This window comes from Stegostoma tigrinum, chromosome 2 (assembly GCF_030684315.1).
Source record: "Stegostoma tigrinum isolate sSteTig4 chromosome 2, sSteTig4.hap1, whole genome shotgun sequence".
NCBI lineage: Eukaryota > Metazoa > Chordata > Chondrichthyes > Orectolobiformes > Stegostomatidae > Stegostoma > Stegostoma tigrinum.
Genome location: NC_081355.1, coordinates 13,846,209 through 13,864,917, shown reverse-complemented (window position 1 = coordinate 13,864,917; position 18,709 = coordinate 13,846,209). Strand labels below are relative to the sequence as shown.

Sequence of the window (18,709 nt, the reverse complement as noted above, 5' to 3'; positions counted from 1 at the left end):
CCCTTTGGATTTTATCAAAGACTTTTTTTGAGTTGGTGGAAAGGGACATATTTTGGTTCCATCACTTTCAGCTTTCTTAACTTTTCCATGTTATCCATTGCTACATTGACAGCCACGCCTTCAGCTGCCTAGGTCCTAACAGAAAAAAAATCTGTCACTTGTTGGGGAAGTGATGGTGCAGTGGTATTTTCGCTGGACTATTAACCCAGAGAACTTGGTTTGAATCCCACCATAACAGGTGGTGGAATTAGAATTCGATAAATATCTGGAATTAAGAGTCTAATGATGACCATGAATCTGTTGTCAATTGTTGGAAAATCCTATCTGGTTCACAAATGTCCTTTGGGGAAGGAAACTGCCATCCTTACCTGGTCTGGCCTCCATGTGACTCCAGACCTACAGAGCTGCACTTTCCTGCTATTGCAGTTGATGAGGATGTAGCAGATTTTGTATTGCAATTAAGTAGCTGTCACATTCGTGAACATCGCTGGTGTGTCACCTGAGTTAGATAGAAATCAGTGATTAATTGGGGACCTAGAGAACACTGTCTGGAGCTGGAGGAAAATTAATTGCAGGAAAACTGTCTTAATTGCACATAGAGATAATGGGAACTGCAGATGCTGGAGAATCCAAGATAATAAAGTGTGAAGCTGGATGAACACAGCAGGCCAAGCAGCATCTCAGGAGCACAAAAGCTGATGTTTCGGGCCTAGACCCTTCATCAGAGAGGGGAATAAATGCTGACCTAGTGACGCCCTCAACTTATGATTGAATTAAGAAAAAACTTGCCCCCTCAAAAACCCTTTCTCTCCACAACCTCTTTGCCTTGGAGGTGATGTTGACGTGAAGCAGGCTCAGAGGGCCAAAGGCCTGCTCCCGGCTTTTATGTTTCTATGCGGCTCAGTAGGATGTTGGTTGATAATGCACCTGTAAAACAACTCTTGGGTTTCCTCACTATGTTAAAGGTGCTATCTAACTGCAAGTTGTTGTTGTACACTGTGAACTGCACAGATGCCTTCCTTGTCAAAAGGTGTCCTCTGAGGTTCATCAGCATGAAAAATGTTAAGGCTGGCTTGTGAATTTCACATGAAGAGCCTGTAGCTTCTCTACATTATTCCCGGGCTGCGCAAAACAACTCCCATTCTCCCCTCGCAAACCCCCCCCCCCCCCCCCGCTCCACCCCGGCAGTACGAACCCATCATCACTCACCCGGACCTGGGTTCCTGGGCTGACCCTGAGCCTGAGCCTTCAGTAGATGCAGTACCTGGTGGCCGCCATTAGCTCCCCGCTCACGTAGTTGAGCAATATGACCATGACATGGAAGCGCCAGAGTTGGACTGGGGGGGGGGACAAGGTCAGAAATCACATGACACCAGGTTATAGTCGAACACGTTTATTTAAAATCCCAAGCTTTCGATGCGCTGCCCCCTCATGATTAGGGCTTCCCTGTAAAAGGGGTAGCTTGTAGTAGCAACCGATAGGCATCACAAAACCCCCATCATCCCCATGAGAGACTACAATTAAATACTGAGCCAGCAAAACATAATGTGATAACAATAATATGCTTGATTGTTTACCTAAAGAAACATTAGCTTTACAGAGCACGCTGTGTTAAACAAGGCACTCCCTTTTACATTTTGTCTGTGATTGAAACTTTTTAGATGAGGAAAACCTTGAAAAGAAATTTGTTATTTAACTTTCAAACAGTCAAGAATAAGTAAAGAAAGTTAATTATGCAAGATTGCCAGTAATTGAAAACAGTAATAGATTTTGACTCTATGTTCAATGTTCTGAGCAATACACAGTATAGGATACTGGCTAAGTAATTTCATTTCTTTGCTATTTAGCTATGCAAACACCTCCATCAGGTCCAGTCTGACTTTCAGCTGTCGTTCAGAAGCTGGGAAGAATCTGAGGAGGAAGCTACTGGCTGTCTTGAAGTTGAAGTGTCATCACATTTTCCTGGATCTGGAGGTGAGAGGTGATGTCCCTCGTAGTGAGTACAGATTACATGTGAATTTTTTTTTGCTTCATTTCCATGGGCTGCACTTTCCTGCTATTGCAGTTGATGGGGATGTGGCAGATTTTGTATTGCAGTTAAGTAGCTATCGCATTCATGAACATCAATGGTGTGTCACCTGAGTTAGATAGAAATCAATGATTAATTGGGGACCTAGATAACAGTGTGGAGCTGGAGGAACACAGCAGGTGAGGCAGCATCAGGGGAGCAGGAGAGTTGACGTTTTGTGTCGGGACCCTGCTTCAGAAGTGTTCCTCCAGCTCCACACTCTGTTATCTCTGACTGCAGCACTGGCAGTTCTTACTGTCTTTGAGTGCATTAATTGGGGGCCTGCCCTCTCTTTTTGTCTCAAACGATTGTGTTCAGCCCCAAAAACTTGTGAGGCAGCTTTGCTTCTTGTTCACCCCTGAAGTGCATCCACTTTTGTTTTGGATCAACCCCCTTGTGAGTGATTCAGTTATAAAAAGGTCTGTGTATAAATGTGATTTGAGTTCCTCTGTTTGTTCAGGATCTGATGGCCACTTATAGCTGCTGTAGTCACAACTTGTTCACAAGCTCAGCAATAAACTCACCGTGCTGGGTAACAGTAATTGGGAGGGCACCATTTCCTGAATTTTTTCAAGAGAGATCAATATCTTGAGAAGCTCGGGCCAGATGGAACCTGACAGCAGCGTCTGGGCCAGTGATGGCTTAGCCTGGTCAATCATCTTGCCAGCTACAAGTTGGCTGTTGGTTGAAGGATTGTTGGAGCTGCAGACATGCTATAATAATATAGAAAGTTGGAACAGGAGTAGGCTATTCAACCCTTCGAGAGTTTAGTATAATCGTGGCCCATCATCGAGTTGAGTTCCCTGTTTCCACTTTCTCCCCTGTTACCCTGAGAGTCTTCCCTCTGGGCTTCCCTGCCACTCGGGTGGGGTTGTCCCTCACCATTCCCTTTGGCCTACAGGGAGGTGCAGACTATTAGCAGAGTGTGATGGTGCCAAAGGCCCCATCTGTAGTCTGACAGGAACTTTGGAAGCTTGTGGAAAAGGTGGAACCCAGATGTTGATTGTTGGAAGAGTGGTTTCTGACAGAGTTGTAATTGTGTTGTGTGGGTTGGGGAACTTTGTTGTAGGGCATAGAGCAGACAGCTTTCAGGACCAGGTGCAGTTGTTGGACAGTGCCTAATAGAGGGCAGGGACTTCCTGGCTGGCTCAATGTTGCTATAACGATATGGCTTGCATGTCAAAATGGAATATGCTGGATGTTGCTGCCCAGTGACTGTTTTCTGGCTAATTAGACAGCCTTGCAGCCTGTAGTAAGATTGAGTCTCTCTGTCTGATAAATCCAGTCCCTCCCTCCACTACGGACACTCTGTAGCAACCGTGTGCACTATTTACAAGATGCACTGCAGAAATTCACCAAAGATCCTCAGACAGCACCTTCCAAACCCACGACCACTTCCATCCAGAAGGACAAGGGCAGCAGACATATGGGAACACCACCACCTCCAAGTCCCTCACCATCCTGACTTGGAAATATATCGCCGTTCCTTCAGTGTTGCTGGATCAAAATCGTGGAATTCCCACCCTAATAGCATTGTGGATCAACCCACAGCAGAAGGACTGCAGCGGTTCGGGAAGGCAGCTCGCCACCACCTTCTCGAGGGCAACTAGGGATGGCAAGAAATGCTGGCCCAGCCAGTGACGCTCGCTCCTCAAAATGAATAAAAAAAGACACTTGCTTGTTGGGCAGTTGATAACTTTAACAAAATTAATGAACCGTGTGCAACATTAATACAGTATGGTTCTCACGGGTAATAACAGTAAAGAGATGAGAAATTCATAACAAGAGTTTATAATTGGAAGTGATGGCCACAAATCAATATCAGTGTCTCTGTTTGTTTGTTTATCCTTTGTTTTTGTCCAGAATTCCTCTTCCCAAGATAAGCAGCTCAAATACTCACTTTTTCCACATTACATGCACAGAAACCCGCAATCGTTTCTGTGATCTCCACTGTCCCGTAAACCTATGTGACATTACAATGCCAGAAAAGCCGAAACTAGAATGTTTAGTTAATCCAGTATCACATAAATGAAAACAGACATTTGTGCATCCCTGCACTGCTGCTACAAACTGTTGGAGAGTTAAAACATTTTGATTTGAAATGAATTCAAGATAATTGTTTAACATAATGGTAAAACACAATTGCAAAAGTATTTTGGCTTTCTAAACTTCATCATTAGCAGAAGCAAACTTGAGATGGTTTCTTCCTGCAGTGTTAGGTGAAGCGCGCCTAGATACATACGTTCTTTTTGACCTTCCCGCAGTGTAACTGCCCAGAGATTAAAATAACTTGAATTGTTGCTACAGACTTTAAGTGTGGTGGGGTGGGTGTTGTGTACTGTATAGACAAGTATAAAATTGATGATCAGCTCAAAGACGTTTTTAATTCCTGCAGGTTAATACATTGAGAACAGTTAACATCAACATCTACAAGCTATTTCTTCTCCAGGCTTACAGGTACTTCGCAAAAACTTGCGGTCACTTGATTATTTTTGGGTGGTTTATAACAGCACATCACAAAGGGACATATGGTTCAGAATGTCAGATGATAAATGAGCCCTTGAGTTTATTTGAGTTTGAGGGTTGTTTACATGCTTTGCCTTTGTGGAGTCATAATTAAATGTGCCCATCCACTGGCTCTCAACTCAAGATCTTTTTAATTCAAATGATTTGTATGCTGTGTGTGGTCTAATCCTTCGTGGCACCAATAAGATGGTGTGTCGAATTTGTTCCCAACATCCATTTATGTCGAACGCATGAGGAAATATTTTCATGTGAATTTCTAAAACGTTCCAATTTGGGAAGTGAAATGAGATTGCTTCCTGATAAAAGTAAGGTGGAATCCAGTGAATAATCTGTGAGTTAGCAAATAATGCCACTTTGCTCTGATACTCCGATCTGTACTGGGCAGGGTTAACTCTGTAATCTGCTGTGCACAGGAATACATCTTGCTGAAGCCCCACACTCACCCGTCACTGCCCATTCCACCCTCAGCAAACACACCACACCCCCTAATTGCCCATTCCACTGTGCCACATACACCCCTTCACTGACCCCCTTAAAGATAATAATGGAATTAATGTTTCATGTCAATGATGATGTTTCGGCAGAAAGGCCCTCACCCTCAAATACTAACTCACTCTCTCATCAAGACCTCATGATTATTTACACTGTTTCCCTTGTATGTAACATTAGCCACATCTTTATATCACCATGATCCCACGCAGCCATGGCATATCTTCAAATGTCTGTACATTGTTTACCTTCTTTAATTGTTTACCTTCTATATAGCAAGACGCTATTCTTGTGTCATACAATATTTGCCAAATTGTGTTTTTGGATGTGAATTCAGCAGGAATTTAAGCATACTGAGACATGGCTGGAGCACCTAACACAAAGGAAGATGGTTGTGGTTGTTGGAGGTCAGTCATCTGACCTCACTAGGACATCACTGCAGGAGTTCCTCAGGGTAGGGTCCTTGTCCCAACCACTTTCAGCTTCCCCCATCAGTGACCTTCCCGTAATTGTAAGCTCAGAAGTGGGGATGCTCGCTAATGATTGTTTGCACAACATTCAGCACCACTCTCAACCCCTCAACTACCGAAGCAGTTAGTGTATAAATGTAGCAAAACATGGACACTGTTCAGAATCAGGCAGATAAGTGGCAAGTAACATTTGTGCCAGGCGACACCCATCTCCAATAAGAAGGAATTTAACCATCGCCTTTTGACATTCAGTGGTATGGCCGTTACAGAATCTCTCTCAGCCAACGTCCTGGGGATTACCACTGACCAGAAACAAACTGGACCAATTACAATAAATATCGTGCCTGCAAGTGCAGGCCAGAGGCCGAGAATATTGAGATGAGTAACTTGGCTCCTGTCTCCATAATTCCTCTCCGCCATCTGTAGGGTGGCACGGTGGCTCAGTAATTAGCGCAGCCTCACAGCACCAGGGACCTGGGATTGATTCCAGCCTTGGGTGACTGTAAGGAGTTTAAAAGTTCTTCCTGTGTCTTCATGGGTTTCCTCTGGGTGCTTCGGTTTCCTCCCACATCAGCAGATTAGGTGGATTAGCCAAGCTAAATCATTCTGTTTTATCCAAGGTTATGCAGGCTAGTTGGATTAACCATGGGAAATGCAGGGTTAGAGGGATAAGGTGGGAGGGTGGGCCCTGAGTGGGATGCTGTTCCGAGGGATGGCATGGATTCTATGGGCTGAATAGCCAGCTTCCACACTGTAGGCATTCAATGAGGAACAAGTCAGGAGCATGTTGGAATAGTCTCCACTTGTCTGGATGGGTGTGGCTCCAACAACATTGAAAGCTCTATACCTTTCAAGACAAAGCACATTCACCTTCAGCATGTACCTTCACCATCAACACAAGGTGACAGCAGTGTGTTCCGTCTGCAACGTGCGCTGGAACTACTCATTAAGGCAACTTGGATGGTGCCTTCCAAACCCAAGGCTTGTGGCACCTTGAAGGACAAGAGCCAGCTGCTTGGGAATACCATTGCTGCAATAAAAGCAAAATATTGCAGGTGCTGGAAATCCAAAAAGAAACACAGAAAATGCAGCACACCTAGCAGCATCTATGGAGAGAGAAAGAGTTAACGTTTCGAGTTTGATGTAATTCTTCTTCAGGGCCGTTCTGTTTCGAAGCCAGACTCGAGACGCTAACTCTGCCTCTCTCTCTGCAGATGCTGCCAGAGCTGCAGCATTTTCTGTTATTATATGCCCTCTGCAGGCTCCCCTTCCAAGCTACACAGCATCCTGACTTTGAACTCTGACACCCTCTCTTAACTATATCTGAGTCTAAATCTTTGAAAGCCTTTCCTTACAGCATAGCGGACTTATCTTTACTTCAGGTACAGCGACAGTTCATGAAGGCAACTTCTTGCCAACTTTTCCAGGGTAGTGTGTGCTGGGCAGTAACAGCTGGGCTAAGCAGCAATGCATACATCCCATGAATAAATAAGGAAACAATGTGCAGAGTCTTTATTCATTTACAGGATGAGGGCGTTGCTGCAGCATTTATTGCCCATCCCTGATTGCCCAGAGGGCAGTTAAGAGTCAGCCACATTTGCTGTGGGTCTGGCGAATCATGTAGGCCAGACCAGGCTTCCTTCCCTAAATGACATTAGTGAACCAGTTGGGTTTTTCCTAACAATGGACGATGGATTTACAGTCATCATCAGACTGTTAATTCCAGATATTTTATGGAATTCAAATTCCACCGTCTGCTAGGGCGAGATTCCAACCTGGGTCCCCAGACATTATCTGGGTCTCTGGATTAACAGTCCAGCAATAATACCACCAAGCCATTGCCTCACCTAAGTTTTCTTCTTAAGCTGCAAAGTGAGGGGAGACCCTCCAGAACAGAACCAAAGCATAGGACATCCACAATTACTGAAGAATAAAAACCTTGCAAAGAAGTTGAAGTACCTGATTAGGGAGTAGTGGCAGCAGAAATAATATTGGCAGGAAGATTTAATTTCAGAGATGGACCGAATAGAAAGTAAAATCGAGCATTCTAGCAAAATGATTCTTCACCTTCTGGACTTGCTCAGCTTCTGAATCCGTCAAGACACTGCTGTACGGAATTGGGAGTGGAACCGATGATTTTATTGCTCTCCAAGGGGTAAAAGAAGCAGAAGACACATACAAAGAGGTACTGAGAGCCTTTGACAACTATTTCAACGTCACAGCTCATGGAAGCCTTGAAAAAACAACATTTAACAGAAAACTACAGCCTCCAGGTGAACCTCTACAGACTACTGGAGATCTTCCACTGTGGTGACTTATTACAGATCCAATTGTTGTAAGCATTGCTAATGAATCCTTGTCAGATTTATTAAGTATAAAGAAGACAAGGCTTTCAACAAAACCGATTTCAGACAGTGAGTAAAGCAAAGGTTCAAAGCAAAACTAATTAATCATAAGGGAAAACAGACCGAACGTCATCGAAGAGACCTTCAGAATCCATTCAATTCTTAAGGTACAGGAGCGCAAAATATACATGTGATAAGCCATTGCAGTGGTTAGGACATTTAAAGTCCTTGCCAATACTTTGGAGCAAAGAGAACTCACAGGATTGAACAGTGCCTAGTTGTTAATACCGAATGCTTTTAATATACAGCATTAGGTCATTTTTAGGAAATGTGTTGAGTGGGATATAGCCACAGAAAAGCAAAACAAAACTGAACAACTGCCCACACGGCATTAACTGAGACAGAGAAGTCTCCAGTAGAAGACAAACCCAAATTTTGTCAAAGGAGATTAACGACCCAGACCAAAGACTTTGGTGAGCTGATCCTGTGATGAATTACAAGTTAGACTCAGGAGTAAGTGTCACAGCCTTATCAAATAGTGAGCATTGGCTGTTGAGGATAAACTGTTCACAGCTGTACAAATTCAACTACATGGCCATAGTACTTACTATCAAAAACACGCTACACGTAACTCTTCAACACCAAAAACTAGAAAACCAATACATATTTCACAGCTGTGAACTCTCCCTTCCCAACTTCAGCATTTATACCAACCTGTTCCTGGCTACAATCAGTTCTGAATAAGGGTCGCTGGACCTGAAGTGTTAACTCTGCTTTCTCTCTACAGATGCTGCAAAACCTGCTGAATTTCTCCAGCAATTACTGTTTTTGTTTCAGATTTCAAGCATCTGTAGCTCTTTGTTTTCTGTTTAATGCCCATTTATCAATTTTTATTAATAACATTCTCAAAAAACTCCAACAAGTTAATCAAACCTAATTTCTCATCAAACATACACATAAGCAATACATTTAAGAGGGACTATCTCTGGTACAGACAGGGAGACTAAAGGTTACACAGTTAAACAGTCCCTCAAATCCCTGAGGTATTTGATTCTTAACCTGGGGCCATAGTTGTTTAGTGTTTGATTTGTCTCCTCAGCAGTATTGGAATCTGTCAATATCTTATGAGTTCTTGATGAATGGTACCTTGCCCAGTTTGCTTTTTCAGTGAATGCTGTATTCTTAGATCATGAGTGGAACGGGCAAGACAACTGTTGTTGTCACAAATTAATTTTCCCTTCTCTTTGCCCTGCTGCTTAAAAACCAGCTGTTGAAATATAGTTCAGTTTGTATTCCTGAGTATAGCTCCACGGTCCTTCCAAGCTGGCTAACCCTGCAGATGAACATTTCACCTCCCAATATGTGAAATTATCCTACACTTGTGAATTAAAATAGGAGATGAAAATTTCTTAATGTTGACTCAGATGCTTAATTTTGCCGTTTTTAGGTAAAGATGGCAATTTCGCAGTGGACAATTTTGTTTGTTCCACGTGGGTCCCTTGAAGCCTGCCTCAGTCAGATGACCACTGTAGCCAGTTCAGGTCCATGTTTCATCCTCGATTAGCCCTTGAAAGATCTCAGGTATAACAGTCAGGGTGGAAGTTAAAATATGATATTCCATTTTAACAATCACCATAACACACTGAATGTATAATGTGAACAGTTAGCAGAAAAAAAACATGGGGGTAAGGTGTTGGAGTGGTCTGATCAGCCATGATCCTATTGAATGGCAGAGCAGACTCGAAGGGCTGAATGGCCTACTCCTGTTCCTGTTTCTTCTAGAGATATTGTGTATGTGCCTGGAAGGACCTGAAAGGTTTAGCATTTGATTGAGTACAATAGAGGCATCACCCATTGCAATGATACCATGTTTACTAGGTGAGAGAGTAAAGTAGGACTTTATGTGAGACAGCCCCAACGCTGTGCCCTCCCAACAGACCCTGTGGTAACAAAGCTTGTTCTTACAGCCTGCAGTCTATTGCATCTCTGCAACAATTTACATCTTGTTTTCTCGACAAGACTCCTCGTTATGCCACAGGGTGTCTGCCCTCACACGCCTGCTAGATCATGTAACCCCAAAGGAACCCATGCACACAGAAGATATGAATGGTAGGGCACCCAGTATTTGCCTCATATAAAATACCGTTGACTTTGATCCTGGTGCTATGACCGGTGAGTTAACATTTTAGTCGATAGCAGTGAGTGTGTTGATTAACATTTCATAACACTATATAAAAAAAATACTAGTGGTTAACAATTTAACAGCTTTGATAGCTTTCCTGATAATTCACTTGAACTTTGTTAACGCTTAGGATGATACCAGAAATAGCACATTGCTCAAACAGCCTCAAATTCACTCAGGACCTTCATTGATTTTACAGTTTTCATGGATGTTCACAGTTATTTAATTGTATCATGATTGACTTGTAACATTTTCCAGACTCTGATTTTGTAAAATCAAAGTGCTGGTTGGATAGACTACCAGTGAGTTGGTGGAACAGGACTTTGTTTACATCAGTTTAACAAAGCAACAATCAACAAAGTCTTTGCGCCATTGAGTGTAAATATATAAGTATACAAACTAAGGAAGGTGATGGCCTCGTGGTTTTATCGCTTGATTGTTATTTCAGAGAACCCAGTTTGAATCCCAATATGTCGGAATTTGAATTTTAAAAGCAAAATCTGGAGTTAAAAATCTAATGATAACCATGAATCCATTGTCGATTGTCGGAAAAACCCATCTGGTTCGCTCATGTCCTCTAGGGAAGGAAACTGCCATCCTCACCTGGCCTGGCCTACATGTGACTCCAGACCCACAGCAATGTGGTTGACTGTGGTTGCCCTCTGGGCAGTTAGGGATGGACTATTAATGCTGCCTAGCCAGCAGCACCCACATCTCGTTAATAAATTTTTAAAAAACTTGCTTACTCGATAATGGTCAAGCTTCTATATTTCTAGGTTGGCCTTTTGTCTAAAGGAGGAATTTGCCAGAATTGGACCTTAGTTCAGATTTCTGAAAGGAAAACAAAGCCATGTGATGTTGTCTAGTTATGCTAGCCTAATGAATTTATTTAACTTATGATACAGCTTTTTAAAGTAAATCTATTTATTTATTTTGAGAAAAACATAAAACCACTCATGTGCCAGTCTTATTCCAATTAAGCCTTGTCTCCTAGCGAGCAACATTGAAGTGGCTAAATTTGCATTTAATGCCGGGCATTTGATGGGGAACCCTTGAAGCCAAGGTAGACCAAGCATTTCTAACACTTTCCATTTTACCTAAAGCTTTCTTTCTGTTGCCTTCAATTTCTACAGAGTTTATTTTGAAGTGGGACATGGAGAATGTTTCCTAAAAGCTGTTTGACTGTGCAGTTGCTCGGAGGTTTTACACATGCCAACCAACTGTCTGATGCTCCCAGCATTGACTTCTGGTTTTGGAGGAGACTGTCACGCACGGACCTGAGAGACCCGTGTGGGCAGCAGAGGGAATATTGGATGTGGGTATTGCTGGCTGAGCCAGTGGTTATTGTCCATTCCTGATTACCCTGGAGTAGTGCTGGTGAGCTACCTTCTTGAACCATTGTGGTGTAGAAACACCTACAGCTCTCTTAGGAACGGTGTTAAAGCATGTTGCTTTCCCCTGAATGGTGTTGAGCTTCTTGAGCATCTAGAGTTACACAGCCAGGAAAGTGGAGATTATTGATGAACAGTGGGTTACTGACTGCAGAATTCCCAGTCCCTGGTCTGTTTTTTTTTTGTAGCCACAACCTGTCTATGCCTGGTCTAGTTAAGTTTCTGGTCAACGGTAACCCCCAAGATGTTGACAGTGGGGCATTCAGTGATGGTCTTGAGATTGAATGTCAAAGGACGATGGTTAGATTCTGTTATTGCATGAATGTTACTTTATTCACATGTAGCCTTGCACCAGCCTCACTCATTAGGGCCAGCTGCAGATATTGGACAAATGGTACTGAACATTTCCATGAACACAGATACCATTTACAAAAGCACAGATACATTATGTGTTACACACACTATTTCAGACAGTTCAGCAAGCACTTAGCCAGCATTTAGCTCCTTTGAGGGATCAGTATCAACTAGGTGTGTAGAAGACTGTAAGAACGACCCTCCCAAAACAGCAAGGGCCATGGGACCTTTCTTGCCCAACAGAGAGATAAGGCAGAGCCTCAGTCAATGACTCATCTGAATTACAGACCATTCGCTTAGTTCTTGAGCCCCAAGATTGGACAGCACAATAAATGTTTGCTGGAGTTTAACCTCCTTCTGCAGGTCGATGAGAGAGACTTTAATTTGATTTTTAGTGCGGACGACCCAAAACCCTTTGACCCTGATAACGCCTGGCAACTACTTCTCCACACTGCAGTGCAGCATCAGAACGTCTTTCTGACCATCGACCTGTGGCTGTAGGTCATCTTGTTCTTCATAGTTAGCCACATTTAACTTCTGGCAGGGCTGAAATGTACTTTGTGAATCAGCAAAATTAACAGTGACTCTCCTAATGATCAATAAATACTGGGAGCCTTGCATTTCAGATAATTCCCTTTTATTGGGTGGAATTTATTCATTGATGGCAGTGCTCCATTATTTTTGAGAAGTGTGTTATTGATCCTCATCTGTTATCTAAATGCTACAGGAAATTATTTTCTTGAGTATCGCTGCAAGAAGTAATTAATTGATTACGAAGGCTTTCATAAGCATCTGAAAGGTTCTATAAAGACCAAAGTCTGCCTTCAATTGGTTGTACAAAACCAATCATGCAGCTACAAATCTAATTCAGTTTGCACAATTCCATTGTGCATTGCTGATATTTGTACCTAAAATAGATGTTGCACTTCAGAGTAATACATTGTGCACAGACGTGGTTGTGGTTCTCGGAGATCAAACATTATAACAGGAGATCCATACAGTGGTGTTCTGGCCTCTGTTATCAGTGACCTTGCCTCCGTCTGAAGGTCGAAAGTATTGTTCACTGACGATCACACAACGCTGGATACCATTTATGACTCGTTAGAAACCAAAGCGGTTTGTGTCAATAGAAAGCAAGCCATGGACAACATCCGGGCTTGGGCTGTTAAATGGCATATAACATCTCTGCCAGGCAGTGAGCATCTCAAATGAGAGATTATAATAGCAAGTTTTGAGAAGATTTGTAGCTCAGGTTGAGGTTCTGGATGTGAGTTTGCTTGCTGAGCTGTAAGGTTAGTTTTCAGACATTTTGTTGCCATTCTAGGTAACATCATCAGTGAGCCTCCAACGAAGCGCTGGTGTTATGTCCCGCTTTCTATTTATCTGTTTAGGTTTCCTTGGGTTGGTGATGTCATTTCCTGCATTGGTGATGTCATTTCCTGTTCTTTTTCTCAGAGGGTGGTAGATTGATTTGGAGCCAATGTGTTTGTTGATGGAGTTCCGGTTGGAATGCCATGCTTCTAGGAATTCTCGTGCGTGTCTGTGTTTGGCTTGTCCTAGGATGGATGTGTTGTCCCAATCAAAGTGGTGTCCTTCCTTATCTGTATGGAAGGATACTAGTGATAGTGGGTCATGTCGTTTTGTGTCTAGTTGATGTTCATGTATCCTGGTGGCTAGCTTTCTGCCTGTTTGTCCAATGTAGTGTTTGTCACAGTTTTTGCAAGGTATTTCGTAGATGACGTTCGTTTTTGGTCAAACTGGCAGAAAGCTAGCCACCAGGATACATGAACATCAACTAGCCACAAAACGACATGACCCACAATCACTAGTATCCTTACGTACAGATCAGGAAGCACACCACTTTGATTGGGACAACACATCCATCCTAGGACAAGCCAAACAGAGACAGGCAGAGACAACAGAGAATTCCTAGAGGCATGGCATTCCAACCGGAACTCCATCAACAAACACATTGATTTGGAGCCAATCTACCACCCTCTGAGAAAAAGAACAGGAAATGACATCACCAATGCAGGAAATGACATCACCAACCCAAGGAAACCTAAACAGATAAATAGAAAGCTGGACATAACACCAGCGCTTCGTTGGAGGCTCACTGATGATGTTACCTAGAATGGTGACAAAACATCTGGGAACACGCCTTCAAGCTCAGTGAACCAGCTTACATCCGGAACAAAGTAAAGACCCACTCTTTTGTGGACCGAGAGGAGGAGAGCGTGACTGTGTTGGAGGTGGAAGGAAGACGTCGGGTTGGCTGTGCACCCTTGCAACCGGTGGATATTAATGCTGGCTTCGGCCTAACGCTGGTTCAGGGGAGCAGCCAACCTGCAACGATGGCTGTGGCAAGTGCTCATGCCCCGGGTCAGGGGGTCTGGAACACCATCCGTGTTTCCGTGAAGAAGGTGGATGAAGGTGCACCTGTGGACCGCACCTTCTTCGTGAAGAGGGTCCTGTTGGACTGTTGCGGGTTCACTGCTGCGGACATTTACTGCCTGCAGGATTTCCCCGGAGGAGGTTTTTACGACGTGACCTTCAGGAGCGCCAAGCTTTGCGAGCGCTTCCTGGAGGGTTTAAATGAGAAAGGAGGTGAGGGCCCCCTCTCTGTACTGACCGCTGTCCTGCTGTTCATGATGCCAGTGCAGAGGAGCCGTATGGTGACTGTACACATGTACAACCCGCATGTGCCAGCAGTTGATGCCCTGACCTTCCTTGGAAGGTATGTGAAGGTGGAAGGGGACCTAACTGACAACATGGACCCCTTTGGCATCTGGACCAGTAAGAGGCAGGTCAGGGTGACGCTGAGGACGGGCTCGGACGGGAACGTCGTACACCCACCGTCCAGCTTCGCGATCAGCGGGAGCAAGGGATACCTGACCTATGCAGGGCAATCTAAAGTCTGCCATGCCTGTGGTAGGTCAGGTCACGTGGCGGCCGACTGCGAAGCCACCGTCTGCAGGGAGGAGGGACACCTTGCAAAGGATTGCCCAAAATAAAAACGCTGCAACCTTTGTGGGGAAGCAGGCCACCTCTATAGGGCATGCCTGCAGCGGGGGACCACCTATGCCCAGGTCGCCAGCAGGGGCATTTGCGGGGCAAGCCCCCTGGGAGGAGAGGAAGGCACCACCAGGCCCCTGCAAGGACCCCCCTAATGTGCAGGAGGGCCCAGCCCCGCAGGACGGACCTGAGGCCAGCAAAGCGCCCCTGCAGGCTCCCCCCCCCCCCCCCCCCCCAACAACCCAGAGTCGATGGAGGAGGCGACAGGTGACCCACGGGAGTGGACGACAGTCTAGAAAGCGAGGAGGAAGGTGTGCCAGCAGGCCCCGGCACCGCAACCATCAGGCGGGAAGAGGCAGCTACAGTGGGGCTATAAGAGGTCCTCCGACGAGGGAGATTTGGAGGAGGCCCGCCCAAAGTAGAAGCTAAAGATCTCCAGGGAGAATGAAAGCAGCACCCCGATTCTAGGTGACGGGAGGCATCCTGACTGTCCCTCCGACACCCAACCACGCGCCGCTGGGGCCCTGGAGGCCCACACCCCCCAGGTACCTTCAGGCGGGAAGGAGGAAACAGCATGTCCCCAGCCTGACCCAGAGCCGGACCCTCCTGCCTCCATACCCCTGATGGGGGGATGCCACCCGGAAGGCAGCGCGGATGGTTTCCTGAGCTCGGAGAGCGTCCAGCAGTTAGCCCGGGCAATGGGCATGAAGGGACAGATGGAGGGGCTGGACCTTGGACTCGGGGAGGGTACTGCGGTCACTGCCCACAATGGGGGTAGGTGTTGCGAGCATTAATGTGCGCAGCGTCAAGTCCACCGCAAGATGTGTGTCCACGTTGGCCTACCTGACCACCGTCAGAGCGGACCTCCTGTTTCTGCAGGAGTGCAGGATACCACACCTCAGCAGGTACAGGAAATGGTCGGGCGCCTGGACCTGTGGGCCTTCGATCTGGTCGGGGGGGTAACGACTGTTGCTCCTCGGGCCTGGCTATTCTGCTGCGGGGTGCAACTTCACCATCTCTCAAGTTCAAGAGGTGGTGGGGGGGGTGCCTCCTAGTGGCTGACGTCTCCTAGTGGCTGACGTCACCTACAGGAATGCTCTCCTGAGGCTGATCAACGTGTACGCCCCAGCGGTACGGAGTGAGCGGTTGGCCGTCCTGCAGCGGCTTCCACCCCTGCTGGCTACGTCCAGGCCGGTCATCCTAGGCAGAGACTTCAATTGCATCATCAATGCAGATGGAAGATCCGGCGTGGGGACAGCGGGTGGGGGGAGTCAACTGGACGTCACGTCCAGATTCCTGATGGCCACAGTGAAGGACGCCAAGCTGCTCGACATCTTCAGTACCCCTGCAGACGGACCGCAGCGGAGATACACCTGGTCACGGCCAGACGGGTCTATCTGCTCAAGGATAGACGTCCTGTTTGTGTCACGGGCGTTCTCGGTCAGGTCCACCGGCGTCGAGCCGGTATTCTTCTCTGACCCTTGCCTCCTGCTGGCTGACTGTCACTTACAGGACGACCAGCAGGCCGGCAAGGGGACGTGGAAGCTCAACACGACTCTGTTGACCCCAGAGAACGTCGAGGAGCTTAAGAGGGAGTACGCTGGTTGGAGAACCGTGAAACCCCTCTTTGAGTCTCCGGGCGACTGGTGGGAGACGGTGAAGAAGAACATCAAGAGGATCTTTGTCCTCAAGGGTGTTCGGAAGGCGAGGGAGAGGCGGGAAAAGCTGTCGCGACTCCAGAAAAGGGTGCAGAACCTGTTCCTTCTGCAGTTGATGGGGGTCGATGTCACAGAGGACATCCGCGAGGTGAGGGGCCAGCAAGCCTCGGTCTTCGCCGCGGAGGCCTCCAGGATAATCTTCCGGTCCAGGGTCCGCTCCGTGGAGCAGGACCAGACGTGCTCGTGTTTCTTCTTTCAGAAGGTGCACAAAGAGAGCTCTGTGCTTAGCCGGCTGAAGGAGGACGATGGCTCGGTGACGTCGTTTCGGCCCGACATTTTGAGGATCAGCAGATCCTTCTATGCCGGACTGTACGACGCGAAGCCCACGGACAGCACAGCCTCCGAGTCGTTCCTGTTGTCTATCACGGAGATCTTAGACGACGGCACGAAGGAGTGGCTGGACCTGCCGATATCCCTGGACGAGCTGACCAGAGCCCTCAAGTCCTTGGAGAGGAATAAGACTCCCAGGAGTGACGGCTTACTGGTCGAGCTGTATTTCGCTCTGTGGGACCTGGTCGGCCAGGACCTGCTGGAGGTGTATGATAGTGCGCTTCGGGCAGGGGAAATGTGCAAGTCCATGAGGAAGGGCATCATCACCCTCATTTACAACAGGAAGGGGGAGAGGGAAGAAATTAAGAATTGGCGTCCCATTTCACTATTGAACGTGGACTACAAAATCCTGGCCAAGGTCATAGCCAACCGGGTCAGGTCTGTCCTGGAGTCGGTGATTCACCCTGACCAAACCTGTGCTGTGCCGGGCAGGAAGATCGCTGAGAGCCTCGTGCTCATCAGGGATACGATCGCCTACGTACAGGACAGGGGGGTGGACACCTGCCTCGCCAGCTGAGACCAGGAGAAGGCCTTCGACAGGGCCTCTCATGCTTACGTGAGGGACGTCCTCTCCAAATTGGGGTTCGGGGAGGGCATCCGCAATTGGATCCGGCTGCTCTACACCAACATCATTAGCGCAGTCTCGATCAACAGGTGGGAATCGGACAGTTTTCCCATGAGATCTGGAGTCAGGCAGGGCTGCCCGCTCTCTCCTGCCTTGTTCGTGTGCTGTGTGGAGCCCTTCACCGCATCCATCAGGAAGGACGTGAGCCTGAAGGGCGTGACTATCCCAGGCAGTGGAGGCCTTTAGGTCAAGACCTCCCTGTGCATGGACGATGTCGCCGTCTTCTGCACCGATCGTCGGTCGGTGAGTAGGCTGTTGGACATCTGCGGCCACTTTGAACTGGCCTCGGGTGCCAAAGTCAATAGGGGTAAGAGCGAGGCCATGTTCTTCGGGAACTGGGACGACCGCTCCTTCATCCCCTTCACCGTCAGGACAGACTACCTGAAGGTGCTGGGTGTTTGGTTTGGTGGAGCTGGGGTGTGCACTAAGACTTGGGAGGAGCGTATCACCAAACTGAAGCAGAAGCTGGGCAGGTGGACGCTCCGGTCCCCCTCCATCGTGGGTAAGAACCTGGTTGTCAGGTGCGAGGGGCTTTCGGTCCTGTTGTATGTGGCGCAGGCCTGGCCTATTCCCTGGACCTGCGCCGCTGCGGTCACCCAGGCCATCTTCCAACTCTTCATTTGGGGGTCGAGGATGGACCAGGTCCGCAGGGACACCATGTACAAAGACCTGGAAAATGGGGGAAAGTGCGTACCGAACGCCTCCCTCGCCCTGACGGCTACCTTTGTGTGCGGCTGCATCAAGCTGTGCGTAGATCCTCAGTACGCAAACACCAGGTGTCACTACTTACTGAGGTCCTACCTGTCCCCGGTGTTGCGAAGGATGGGCCTGGCCTCGTTGCCGTGGAACGCTCCGAGTAGTTGGACCGTCCCATACTACCTGTCCTTCGTGGAGAAATTTTTGAAAAGAAACACCTTTGACCACAAGGCCGTCAGGCAGTGGTCAGCACGTAGTATCCTCGAGACCCTTCGGGAAAAGGAGAGGTCGGATCCTGTTGTGTGGCTCCCCACGCAGACTGCCAAAGTCGTTTGGCAGAATGCCTCACCGCCAGAAGTTTCAAACAAGCACAAGGACATTGCTTGGCTGGCGGTGAGAGGGGCTCTGCCAGTGACATCCTTTATGCATGTCCAGAATCTCTGCGCCACCACACGCTGCCCTCCAGGTGGCTGCGGGGGGGACGAGACTGTCGATCACCT

The 18,709-nt window shown here is 47.1% G+C and overlaps 1 protein-coding gene across 1 annotated transcript in view; it reads left to right on the top strand.

The window, feature by feature from the left end:
• The window catches only part of tert (telomerase reverse transcriptase), a 65,846-nt gene that overhangs the window by 28,064 nt on the left and 19,073 nt on the right, over positions 1–18,709 (top strand). Inside the window, exons 12-13 of the mRNA XM_059652508.1 lie at positions 1,848–1,974; positions 4,464–4,525. Coding sequence (XP_059508491.1) covers positions 1,848–1,974; positions 4,464–4,525 — 189 coding nt within the window. The remainder of the gene's footprint in view (positions 1–1,847; positions 1,975–4,463; positions 4,526–18,709) is intronic.